The 12,489-nt window shown below is 55.3% G+C and overlaps 4 protein-coding genes across 4 annotated transcripts in view; 2 read left to right on the forward strand and 2 right to left on the reverse strand.

Annotated features, from left to right (window-relative positions):
- Positions 1 to 453: 453 nt before the first annotated feature.
- GUITHDRAFT_141521 (kinesin-like protein) lies at positions 454 to 2,784 on the reverse strand (the record flags this gene model as incomplete). The annotated part of the gene is made up of 1 exon (XM_005829059.1): positions 454 to 2,784. The coding sequence occupies one exon, from the start codon at positions 2,782 to 2,784 to the stop codon at positions 454 to 456; it is 2,331 nt and encodes a 776-aa protein (XP_005829116.1).
- A 3,617-nt stretch (positions 2,785 to 6,401) lies between these two features.
- Positions 6,402 to 7,950, forward strand: GUITHDRAFT_141522 (hypothetical protein; the record flags this gene model as incomplete). Its single annotated transcript, XM_005828973.1, has 2 exons — positions 6,402 to 7,101; positions 7,154 to 7,950. 2 exons carry the CDS (start codon positions 6,402 to 6,404, stop codon positions 7,948 to 7,950), a joined length of 1,497 nt encoding a protein of 498 aa, XP_005829030.1.
- Positions 7,951 to 8,067: 117 nt separating this feature from the next.
- Positions 8,068 to 9,429, reverse strand: GUITHDRAFT_141523 (hypothetical protein; the record flags this gene model as incomplete). Its single annotated transcript, XM_005828974.1, has 1 exon — positions 8,068 to 9,429. The coding sequence occupies one exon, from the start codon at positions 9,427 to 9,429 to the stop codon at positions 8,068 to 8,070; it is 1,362 nt and encodes a 453-aa protein (XP_005829031.1).
- A 604-nt stretch (positions 9,430 to 10,033) lies between these two features.
- The window catches only part of GUITHDRAFT_141524 (hypothetical protein), a gene marked incomplete at both ends in the record, with an annotated part of 3,236 nt that continues 780 nt past the window's right edge, over positions 10,034 to 12,489 (forward strand). Inside the window, 6 exons of the mRNA XM_005828975.1 lie at positions 10,034 to 10,884; positions 10,979 to 11,030; positions 11,408 to 11,478; positions 11,666 to 11,740; positions 12,029 to 12,086; positions 12,293 to 12,340. Coding sequence (XP_005829032.1) covers positions 10,034 to 10,884; positions 10,979 to 11,030; positions 11,408 to 11,478; positions 11,666 to 11,740; positions 12,029 to 12,086; positions 12,293 to 12,340 — 1,155 coding nt within the window. The remainder of the gene's footprint in view (positions 10,885 to 10,978; positions 11,031 to 11,407; positions 11,479 to 11,665; positions 11,741 to 12,028; positions 12,087 to 12,292; positions 12,341 to 12,489) is intronic.

The raw sequence follows: 12,489 nt of genomic DNA on the forward strand, positions 1-12,489 counted from the left end.
TTACCCCCCTCCTCCTCTTTCCCCTCCCCCTCCCCTTCCTCCCATCCGCTCTCCTCCGGTTTCTCCTTTCTTTCCCCTTCCCCCCCCTTCTCCCCTCTGCGCTCTCCGCCCCCCCCCCTCCCCCCTCCTCTCTGCTCGCTATCTCGTTTCTCATGCTCGTCCTCTCAGTACGGATCTCTCTTCCGCTATGAGGTCGACGACCCCTCCTCCTTCTGCGAGCAGACCGTCGTCCAGCCCCATGCAGCTGCTCTGACAGCAAGATCTCACGGTACCATCCCCGGCTCCTCCTCCTCGCCCTTCCGTCTCCTCTTGTTCTCCACTCTCCTCCTCTCTCACACGGTCGACAGGGTGCATGGACAGCTATGGCGTTCAACGTCTCTAGCGCCTTCTATTAACCAGCATAGACCTACTATGTACATACCATCCCCCCTCCCCCCTCCCCTTCCTCCTCCTCTACTTGCAACTATTCGAGAGCATCTCCAGCATCCGTGAAACCATCCCGGACTTGTGCTGCAGCAGCTTCCCAAGGCCACTCAGGTACGACGAAGCCGACGGCCCGTTCCGCTCCACCCGCGCCAGGATCTCTCGCTCCTTCTGCAGCAGGGCGGAAGTGTCTTGGATGTGACGTCTGTGCAGGGAAGCAAGTTGTTGTATCAAGTCCTCCTCGTGCTTCCCCTGTTCCTCCTCGGGGCTCGTCGTCAGCTTGCCCCTCGTCCTCGACCCCCTCGCGCTCCGGCATGCCGCCATGGCCGTGACCACCGTCGTCGCCCTCTCGGCCATGGAGGACGACCTGATGCTCCTCCTGCTGTCCATCATGCTCGCCCAGTCGTCCTGGGCCGCCGCCTCCTCCTCGAACACGCAGGAGGAGGCGTTCCTCTTAATCTGCTTCACTCTGTCCGCGTACCTCAGCGTGTTCATCGTGTGCTCGCACGTCTCCTGCGTCGGGGCCACGTTGGCGATCATGACAGTCCGGCAGTTGCCGATGAAACTGTCTTTAAGCACAGACGTCAGCACGCTCCCCCTGAAGGGGATGTGCTTTGCCTCCTCTGCCAGTGCTCGGATACACTCCTTGAGTGCCAGAAGGCTCTTGTTGATCTCTGCTGCCTCCAGCCTCCTCGTGATGTTCCCGTTCCTCCCGGTGTCCCCTGCCCGCTCGCTTCCCGCCAGGTCGATGAAAGAGAGCTTGCCCACTACCTGCCCCTTCCCCTCCATCTTCCTCAGGCACACTTGGAGGATCGCGTGCGAACGCGAGCTGTCGATGTTCGCCTCCGTCGCTGCCGTCGACCGCGCCTGGTGGCCCCGCTGGATCGCATGCATCAGGTCTTCAGCACTCCCTATCACGTGTTCCGACAGTCCCCGGATGAACACGTTGTTGTTCCCGTCCTCTCGCTTCACGCAAGGCTTCCTCTCGGCGAGCAGGTCGAAGAGCTTCCCCCCGTAGATCTCGAAGAAGCTCACAGTCACCCCGAGCCCCTCGCTCTCCCTCCCCTTCTCCTCCAGCAGCGAGAATATGTCTTGAGCAGCAAGCAGGTAGAGTCCCTTCTGCCCCTTCCCCCCCATCATGGTGTAGGTCTTCCCTGCCCCGGTCTGCCCGTACGCAAACACCGTGGCCTTCCCTTTGTTGTTGAACACGTACCGCACAAGTGACTTGGTCGTCCGCTCGTAGACCTCATCGTTGCTGCAGCTGTCCGATAGCACCTCATCGAATGCAAAGTCATGCTGCTCGACGTACTCAGACAAGTCCAGCCGCTTCTTGTACTCCAGAACCATCAGCTCCTTCCCCTTCCCTCCCGCTGGGACTCGAACCACGTCCTTGAGGCTCGACTGCTGCTCCCGCGTGTTCACCGGCCGCTTCCTCACGCAGACTTGGATGCGCTCGACCTGAGAGTCGCCGCCCTCGTTGGATTCCGAAGTGACGGGGGACTCGTCGACCCTCTTGGAAGGCTTCGTCCTGTCCGCTTGCTCGTGCCGCTCCTGTCCCTCAGCTCCTTCCTGGCCTTTCCGAGATCGGAGGCTGTAGCTTGCCGCGTCCGAGGGCTGAGCTCTGGGTACCTCCCCCTCCCTCCTCGCCCTCGTCCTCTCCGGCAGGCGAGTAGCTGCTTCTTTCCCTCCTCCCATCTGGTCTTTCTCCTGCCTGTTATCCGCAGCCGCCAGGGCTTCCCTGCCACTGACTTGCTGCCGGCTGACTCCCATCATGGCTGGCGGGACTGGAGGAGCGATCAACGTGAAGGGGGCGGAAGACTTCGACGAGTCACGGCTGCTCTCGTTCTTCATACTGTTCAAGAAACTCTCCAGTCGATTCTCAGATGCCTTGAGGCTCGTTGGGTGGCTGATCTTTCCCGCCATGGCATCCATCGTCGACCTGGAGGGAGCCTGCCTCTTGTCCCCACAAGAAGCGTCTGCCGTGATCGATCTTAGCTCGTGCTGCTCAGTTTCTGAAGTCACACGCGACTTCTGAGGCAAAGAATGAGCATCGTCCTGTTGAGCTCCTGTGCAAGTCGCTGTCTGCCTCTGTTTTCGCTTCGAGCCAGAGCGATGGACGGCCTCTCCGCCCTCTCCCTTGTCCACTGCATTCGAGCGCAGTCTTCGCACATTACTCCTTCGATTCAGTTCATCCAAATTCAGTAGAGGCTCCTCTTCCAACGACGCTTGAGCCGAGTTGATCATGTTCAGTCTCCCTTGTCTCGTCACCACCGTGACCACCTCAACACAGAGAGAGACGAAAAGCAGAACACACGCCCAAATGCTGTGTTTGCTTCTCAACCTCGCACCCACCGCCGTCATGCTTGAATCTGTTTTTTCTGCTCTCAGCTCCTTCTGGCGGTACTGTCAGGTACTGTGGAACCACATCTCAGATGCGCAGGTTTCAGAGGCTTCAAGGTTCAAGGACAAATCTGAGAGCGTGGATCCGAAATCCTGGACAAAAGATTAGTATTCGATTTGACTACAACTCGCTGCAGAATCCCCTCCCTGCTCCCACGCTCAAAATCCCTAACAAATTTAACATGATGGAAGGTGATAATCTTTACAAAATCATGCTGGCTCTAAAATTTGACGTATGCCACCAGGTTCACATCGATCACACCCAAAAGAATCTTGTCATGGCCATTCCTCCATCAAATTTTCTCTCCATCCCGACACAGCATCTGTAGAATACTTGTGAATAACCATCTTCTTCTCATCATCTCTGTTTCCATTTTATCCTTCACTTCATCGCGCCCTCTCTCCCTCTTGCTCTAACAACATCATCCCATGCCGCTGATACTGCTGCCCTTGCATGGTGGGAATTTGAAAGACCACCCCACCCCAGTACCTCCTTGGACCACTACCCTATCCCTTTGTCCACTCACCCCAGTTTCTATATCCAAAGACTCTAGCCAATCATTCTACCCGTGGTTCAGTATTCCACCATGTACCCCACGACACAGGTAGGGTGCAGTGGTTGCAAGTGGGTAGGGTGATCATTCAAATATTACTCAATAATGAAAGTTGAAAACTTGAAACTTGTTGTAACTTGTTGAAACTTGACCATCACGACAAGCAACTTGAAATCATCCGAGTCATCTGCACCATCATCCGACCCGTCGGCTTGATAGAGGAGCTTGATATCTTTCCGATAGCACCATTCCCTAGCGACTGATGGCCTCAATCAGTAGAACAAAACTGAGACTCGACGACGCGCTGCGCTCAACTGCAGTCGCAGACGGAGAGAGCTACGAATCGCTGGTAAAGATTCATTTGACCTCGTACCAGATGCCCAGCAGCTCGATAGCTGCCCTGAGCCTCGGAGTCTTCGCACAACCAGTTGCTGAAGTGTTGGATCGACCACTGTTACATGAAGGTCATCGCTTCAGACTAGCATCCGCAATTTTCGTTTATCGCACATGATTTACAATAGCACTGATCAGTGACTTTACATACTATCGTTACATCGTCCGACAGCCATGGATAGAATTCCATCCTCGACGACCGGGTTCTTTACAGCTGGTTCGTATCATCCCCTCCCGTCATACAAGGAGAAGCTCCCTGAGAGCAATCGACGACCTCTTGCTCCTCAGCTCTCCTCCTTGCTAGCAGCCCCGCCGCCCCCTCTGTCACGTCCTGAGCCGAGACGTCTCGTGCCAGCCTCCTCACCATCCCCCCCACCGTGACACCGCGCTTCCGAGCCTCGAGGATGCTCTTGAGACATGCGTCCTCGGGCAAGGCGGGAGGGAGGGAAGCTGGTGGAGGGCGAGAGGAAGGGCGGAGAGGAGCTGGACAGCGTCGTCTGAGAGGGAGGACGAGAGAGGAAGGAGGGGGGGGGGGAGATGGTGAAGGACTTGGAGGAGAGGGGCCTGTGCATCGTGGGAGGCGATGGGTGGGGGACTAGAAGGAGGTGAAACAGAAACTGACTGAGGTGGAGAAGTCGGGGAGAGGAGGACGGAGGTGGAGACGAAAACGAGTGTTTTCTATTGCCTGCGATCCCTGTGGCGTGACCTCGTGGCCTTCATTCCTGGGAAGTTGACAGTACAGTCATTATTGTTCCCAGAATGGGGGAATCGAACTTTACTACTTCCAACGACTCCTTGTGTTTACGACACGCCTCGTTTTGACCTTCTTTTCCTCGCCCCTTGTTTCGCAAGATGCACAAGAGCCTCTCCTCCAAGTCCTTCACCATCTCCCTCCCCCCTCCTTCCTCTCTCGTCCTCCCTCCCAGACGACGCTGTCCAGCTCCTAGCCACGCATGCTTGCCCGAGGACGCATGTCTCAAGAGCATCCTCGAGGCTCGGAAGCGCGGTGTCACGTTCGGGGGGATGGTGAGGAGGCTGGCACGAGACGTCTCGGCTCAGGACGTGACAGAGGGGGCGGCGGGGCTGCTAGCGAGGAGGAGAGCTGAGGAGCAAGAGGTTATGAAAAGCAGTTCTCTTTGAGGGCCATCATCCAAGGGTCTGACGAAGTGGTGAATGACGCCAGAGCCGACCTGAGCAGTAGATGTCATCAAGGATGGAATTCCCATGCCTTTCGGAAGATGTAACGATAGTATGTAAAGTAGTGCTAGTTTAAAGAATTTGCGATAAACGCAAGTCATACGCTCTGTACCGTCTCATGTCAAGTCCACTGCTGATCTCCTATCTCTCAGGCCATGTCGCGGTCCATGTTTGTGCTGCCCTTGCTCTACGCGGCTGAGCTTTTGGTCAGAGAAATGGATGATAAATTGGGTGAAATCATTTTTTGCTTACGTACAGCATCTCAAGAGAAATCAGCAGGTTTCGTTTATCGCACATGATTTACACTAGCACTATCTTACATACTTCCGTTACATCGTCCGACGAGCATGCTCGACATCTCCTCACTTGCCACCTATACTCTGAGACTGACTGGCACCCGCATGCTTCCGTGCCATCCGGGTCAACCTCGCTGCTCTTCACCTCCTCCTAGATTGGCTCTGTCCTGAGTGCTTTACAGCTGGTTTGTATCATCCCCTCCCGTCATACAAGGAGAAGCCATCAAGATCTGAACGCCTCCCCCCTCCCCTGAGAGCTGTCGACGACCTCTTGCTCCTCAGCTCTCCTCCTCGCTAGCAGCCCCGCCGCCCCCTCTGTCACGTCCTGAGCCGAGACGTCTCGTGCCAGCCTCCTCACCATCCCCCCGAACGTGACACCGCGCTTCCGAGCCTCGAGGATGCTCTTGAGACATGCGTCCTCGGGCAAGGCGGGAGGGGAGGGAGGCTGGTAAGGGGCGGGAGGAGGGGCGAGAGGAGCTGGACAGCGTCGTCTGGGAGGGAGGACGAGAGAGGAAGGAGGGGGGAGGGAGATGGTGAAGGACTTGGAGGAGAGGCTCTTGTGCATCGTTGGAGGCGATTGGGTGGGGATGGAATTGATTATTTTATTTTACTTCAGCTGTAAAGTATCACATTATTGTGTAGTAAAGACTTTACTACCAGCTGCTGACAATAACTGGGTGCGGATTTCCGTTGATGACCCATCCGAAGAGGGCAGTACACGAATCTGAGGAGGTCGCTAGATGATTCTGAGTGACGGGGCTGCGGAGTATGCCATGTCCTCCGGGCCCGGTGGCCTCCGGGTCGAAAAAAAAATTGTCATCGCCAATGTGACTCATGGAGATGACAGTTGAGACGCGCGCGCGTCTCCTTGTAGAGCACACACTTCAACCAGCCCTTCCCGCCATCCTTGCCAGTGCGTGCTGTACTTGATCTTCCCTGCATCATCATTTTTGTCGTCACTCATGATGACCATCCTGCCATTTTTTCTCTGAAAGTACTCCGTAAGTACCGACATGTTTGATTATCATGGCTACACTTTCACATCTCGTCAATCCACAGCGACATGCTTGTTGTACTGCCTCAAGTCCACTACTAATCTCCCTTCTCTCAGGTCTCCTGATCTGATTCAGCACACGCCATGTCGCGGTCCATGCTTCTGCTGCCTTTGCTCTTGAGCTTTGCTCATGCCGACTTGATCTTTGAGGGGACAGTCTGGAGCGCTCCAACGCGGCTGAGCTCCTGGTCAGAGAGATGGATGATGAATGATACTCTGTGGGACACGTACCTTGCAGTCAGAGACGACGATCTGCAGCTGCTGAGGGAAAACTTCAACCATTCAAGATACTTGACAGTGATCTTGTACTTCCCTACCTATCTCGCCAGTGAGTTACATGTCGGAAGCAAGGGCATCGATCGACTTGCTTCTGTTGTGGAGCACTTCTACAACGCAAACACGCAGGTCATCTTGTTCTTTGGCCGACCAGACTTCGATGACTCCGGTTGCGATCATTGCGATGCTGATATTGTGCACGACCCTAGCTCGAGAGCAAGTTTCATGGCCAACATGAGAAGGGTGCTCCAAGATCCAAGGATCTTCGGTCATCTCCATGCTGTCTCTGTGTACTGGATGGGAGCTTCACACTACTGCACCAACGATCGTTGCAGCGAGGATGAGATCGCCAACCTCACCACGGCGCTGACTCAACTCATCCACGAAGAAGCCCAGGTCCCCCATCTCGTCCATGTTGATGGACCTTTCTGGGAGAGCTGTCTGGGGGACTGCCTGGCTCTCAACGTGGGGGGCTACACGCCGACCAGTCTCTCAGCAGGAGATGGAGGTAGGGCAAGTCTCCTCCTCCCCTCCTCAGCCATCTGACTCTGATCCTGCAGTTCTTGCCGAGTCTTGGACGCAGGGCACACTGCCCAACGGAGTGAGGAAACTGCTCCAAGACTCCAAGTTCTCGCCCATTAACATCACCCTGATCTGCGACGTGCCCAACTGCTACATGAGCGACAAGCTGTGCTCCACTGGGAGCGTAGAGAGCGATATTTCCACCTGGTTTGGCTGGCACAAGGAGCTCGGGCTGCGATCCTGGGCTGTCTGGAACTTCGTCGATGGCCCCGTGGGAGGGGCCAACGACTATGGCGATGTGAAGACTGACGGCAGCGGGCTGACGAGAAAGGGCAAGATCTACAGCTCTTATGCCACCCCTGGGCCACTCTCTCCGCCTCCTTCCACTCCTCCTCCTCCTCCTTCTTTAACTCCTGCTGCTGACCCTCACAGCTGGGGATGGACTCAGTCTACTCTCCAGATTGCCTCCTGCCACGAGACGAAGACTTGGAAGGATGTTGTCCCGCTTGCGATCAGCGGTCAGGTCTGCACGGGAGGGCTCGGGTCTCAGCTGCAGCCCGGCCTGTTTGAAGTCTGGCTATGCTTCCATGACCATCCTTGCTCAAGACAGCTGCAAGCTCTCGCTCTCAGCCCTCTGACAGACGGCGACTACGGTATGTGCTTCGTGTTTCATGAGCAGAACAAGAGCTGGGTGCCCTGGGAGTACGGAGCAAAGTTGCACCTGTGCGAATCTTCATCTTCTCCTCGTGTCCCTCCATCGGATCAAACCCTTCCTGGGCCAACTCCTCCTGAGACTGCTGGCGTTCTCCCTGAAACTTCTCCTCCTCCGATGTAACCATCTCTATCTACCTCTCACTATCCAAGGCATCCGACAAGCCCTACTCAATCTGCAAGCATGTCAAGGAATCAGAAGATGAAACTATTGCTTCTCTTTCTATTCAGCCTATGATCTTCACACTTCTTGCGATCTCTTCTTCTCCTCCGCATCCTCTCTCTTCTTTCCCACGGTGTCGTCTGCGTTCTCTCGTGCCCTCATTGCAGCCTCCTCAGCCATCCGCGCAGCCTCAGCCGCGTCCTCCCTGGCCTTCCGTACCTGCCCAACACGATCAGCCGTCTGGAGTGCAGCGCCAGTATCCACCTCCTCGTCCCTCCGCTTCTTCTCTTCCTCGGCCCACCGGAACTGAGCTGTGGGGTAGCCGAACGCGTCAGCCTTCTGTACCAACGCGATCCCCTTGTAGAACCCTTGCTTGCCCTTCATGCCTGTTGTGTTTCTCGCGAACCTGCGGAAATAGCCCTTAAGCTTCTCGTCGCTCAGCTGCTCGCTTGTCCGGTACTTCCCGTACGATCGCCGGAAGGCCTTCATGACGTCTCCGACGTACACCCTCCCGTTGGGCTTCACCTCCAGTTGCTCCTGAGCAAAGTCGCAGAAGTCCTTCCACTCTTGATCCATCGCCTCCTGCTCCTCTCGGGTCAGCCGGTACCCCCTCTGCTGCGTTCGTCCGAGCTCGTAGACTCCGGCCCAGATGCAGCCGCTCAAGGCTGCGGAGAAGGCGAAGAAGCCGTTCACGTCTCCTGCTCCCACCACGATCCCCCGCTCGATCGCAAGCCCGGCGAGGAAGAAGAGGGAGAAAGTGAACATCTGAAGTGGGACCGGAGCCCTCCAGTCGTCCTTCCACGTCTCCTGTTCCATCTCGAAGAACTTTCCGAGCTTGATGTTGACCCAGTCGGAAGGTCTCACGTCGCCATCCACCCCCCCAGCCTGCCTTATAACGTTGTCCTTGTAGTTGATGTCGAAGATCCCAAAGTAGAGAAACATGGTCCACAGGAACGAAGCGGCTATGTCGAGGTTCGAAAGGTTCTCGATGTAGTTTATCTTGGGCTTCGCTGCCTTCTTCATCGTGTACGCCAGAGGAGCCTCGTCCTTGTCCGACAGCTCGCTCGGCATCTGCAGATTGATCCCTTTCTTCCCCAGGTAAGACTCTCCCGCGGGTTCCAGCAGAAGATAGGGGTTCTGGAAGTTGGCCGACACTTCGACGGGGGGCGGAGGAGGAGCGCCGGAGGAGAGCAGAGGAGTTGAAACCACCGCGAGGGTGCTGAGAAGAGCTAGTCCTCTCGAGACGTGGTTGCTACCAGCCTTCATCTGAAGCTCCTGTTTGACGTGCCTGCCGCCTACACCCCGATGCAGGCGCGAAGGCTGCTTGACGGCGTTGAGTTTGAGGATAGGAGCCTTGTTCATGAACCCTGTGCTCTCCAACGGTCTGCATAAGAGCGATGGGGAGAGGAAAGCAGTTTGTGCAAGAGTTGTGCTGATCATTTCTTATGCTCTGAAAAGGTTTTCAACCCATCCACCAACACCTGCCAATACATCATCACCACATACAAGCTTATTCTCGGGCGTCACTATTACACACATGATCAAACACGGCTGCGGAAATATCTAAATTAGAACCAAGCACTCCTCAAGAGATCGTCTCGATGTTTCTGCAGACAAACTCTTTTGAAGTCCTTTCCATCGTAAACCTCCTGTTCTGTAAGCTGTCCTGTGGTGATCACTGACCTGCAGCTAACTTTGTCTCAAGACATCTTCGTAGACATCTGAGATGTCATAACGTGCTCTTCCCCTGACTATGACCTTCTTACTGCCATCGCCCTTCAAGCCTTGGCTGCTCGCTCCTACCCGTCCTCCTTGCTCTATCGCATATTGGCGCCTTATATCTGAAAGAAACGGGCCAGCCCATACAGGTCTCTCAAGCTCTGTCGAAAGTGGGTAGGGGTATTTCAGTACCGGTCATTTTTGATGTCATTAGAAAGTAAAACTAAGGGGTAAAGAAAATCAAATCAATGACCGGTGGTACAGTAGTGCAGGGTGGGTTGGAGCACTAGATAAGTGGGGTGGGGGGTAGTCCCACGTGCAAACCATGGACAGTCCATGGGCAATAAGGCGAAAGCCGAAGCAGGAAGGGAGAGGCGAAGAGGACAGGAAGCAGGAGAAGAAGAAGGAGAAGGAGAAGGAGAAGAAGGAGAAGGAGAAGAAGCAGGAGATCGTGAACAAACAGGCCAAAAGTCTGTCGGAGGACACCAGTGTTGGTGGTAAGCGACCTCGAATCGAGTACAAAGAAGGATCGAGCAAGGACAAGGGTGCAGGAGAAAAGGAGGAGGACGGCATGAACGGAAGTAAGAAGAAGAAGTCCAAGATGGAGAAGAAGGCCACCAACGGCTCCAACGGCTCCGAGCAGTCTCCTGCTGGACGGAAGCAGCACCCCATCGAAGAACCGGTGGCAAAGAAGCCAGACCCGCCACCGGCCCAAGTGTCGGAGGGTGTGGCGACGGGAGAAAAGTTCGAGGACGTGGATCTCCCGAAGCCTCTGAGCAATAAGACCATGGAGGCGATCCGGGCCCTTGGGTTCAGCAGGATGACCCCTGTACAGCAGGCTACAATACCCCTCCTCCTCACCAACAAGGACGTTGCTGTACAGGCGTGCACGGGGTCGGGCAAGACAGCCGCGTTCCTCATCCCTGCGTTCGAGCTCCTGCTGCGGCTGGAGGAGAAGCTAAAGATGCACGAGGTCGGGGCCCTGGTCATCGCGCCGACCCGCGAACTTGCGATGCAGATTCTGAGCGTTGCGAAGTTGATGTCGGCGTGCGTGCCGGAGATCAGCGTCGCGATCCTGACAGGAGGGAGCGACAACGATGAGACGCTGCGGGTGTTCTTGGAGGAAGGAGGAAACATCGTGATCGGAACCCCTGGGAGGCTGCAACACACGCTGACGTGAGGGAGGAGAGGGAGGACAGCTAGGGGGAGGGGAGAGGGAGCAGGAGGAGCAGGAGGAGCTGGAGGAGCTGGTGCTGAATTGTAACGGCAGGAAAGTGACGCAATTCAACGTGAAGAAACTTGAGCTGTTGATATTGGACGAGGTCTGTTGGAGCTGCTGCTGCTGCTGCTGCTGCTGATGATGATGATGATGATGATGATGATGATGATGATGATGATGATGATGATGATGATGATGATGATGATGATGATGATGATGATGATGATGATGATGATGATGATGATGATGATGATGATGATGATAGCAGTGATGATGATGATGATGATAGCAGTGATGATGATGATGATGATAGCAGTGATGATGATGATGATGATGATGATGATGATGATGATGATGATGATGATGATGATGATGATGATGATGATGATGATGATGATGATGATGACACTGTATGTAATTGTTTGGATGTAGATGATGATGATGATGTTCTAAAAAGTGATGTCGTTCTTTGGCTTTCAGGCAGACAGGCTGTTGGACATGGGGTTTCAAGCTGCTCTTAACTCTATTCTCGAGAAATTGCCAAAACTTCGGTTAGTGATCTGACGAACTTGATGACTCCTCCCTCCCTCCCTCCCTCCCTCCCTCCCTCCCTCCCTCCCTCCCTCCCTCCCTCCCTCCCTCCCTTCCCCTCCCCGTGCCACCGTCACTTTCCCTCTCCCCACCTTCCTCCCCTCTCTTCTCCTCTCCTCTCCATCACTCTCTGACATGCTTGTTCAGTCGCACCGGTCTCTTCTCTGCCACCATGAACAACGAGGTGGCAGCGTTGGCTCGAGCAGGTTTACGAAACCCTCGGTGAGATGAACATCGAGGACGATTCGAGAGGAGGAGAGAGGCAGGGGAAAAGGCAAAGGGAGCGCAAAGGCATGCAGCATGTGTCTATCCGAGACAGTGAGCGAGGGAGGAGGAGGAGGAGGGAGAGGGAGAGGCAGAGGGAGGAGGAAGGGGAGGGGGAGTCAGAGAGGAAGGAGGAAAGGGGAGAGAAGTTGCGAGAAGAAGTGGTAGAGATAGAGGAGGAGGAGGAGGAGGAGGAGGAGAGGAAAGGGACGATGGGAGATAGCAGGAGGCTGATTGTTGACGCAGGCAAATTACTGTTACTGTACATGGGAAGGCGAACAAACAGCAGTCAACGCCTGTGACGGTGAGACTGAAGTGAAGGAGAGGAAGAGTTCATGAAGGGAGGGAGGGAGGGAGGGAGGAAGAGGGAGGGAGCAGGGGTAGCAGCTGGAACAGAGTGGAGATTGAGGAGGAGAATAGGTGGGGGGGAGGAAGGGAGGGCTGGGCATGGGAAAAGAATGGTTGGAGGTAGAGAGCTGGTAGAGGAGGAGCATTAACGAGGTTTGACAGCTTTCAAACTTGTACACTGTCTGCTCCGAATCCGAAAAACTTGATGAGGTAAGATGTGATCCCAAAGGGGAGAATGAAAGAAGGAGGACGAGGAGGACGAGGAGGACGAGGACGAAGACGAGGACGAGGACGAGGATAGGACGAGGACGAGGACGAGGACGAGGACGAGATCGGCCTTCGGCTGCTGACTGTGATGT

The sequence above is a fragment of the Guillardia theta genome, assembly GCF_000315625.1.
Source record: "Guillardia theta CCMP2712 unplaced genomic scaffold GUITHscaffold_55, whole genome shotgun sequence".
Classification (NCBI taxonomy): Eukaryota; class Cryptophyceae; order Pyrenomonadales; family Geminigeraceae; genus Guillardia; species Guillardia theta.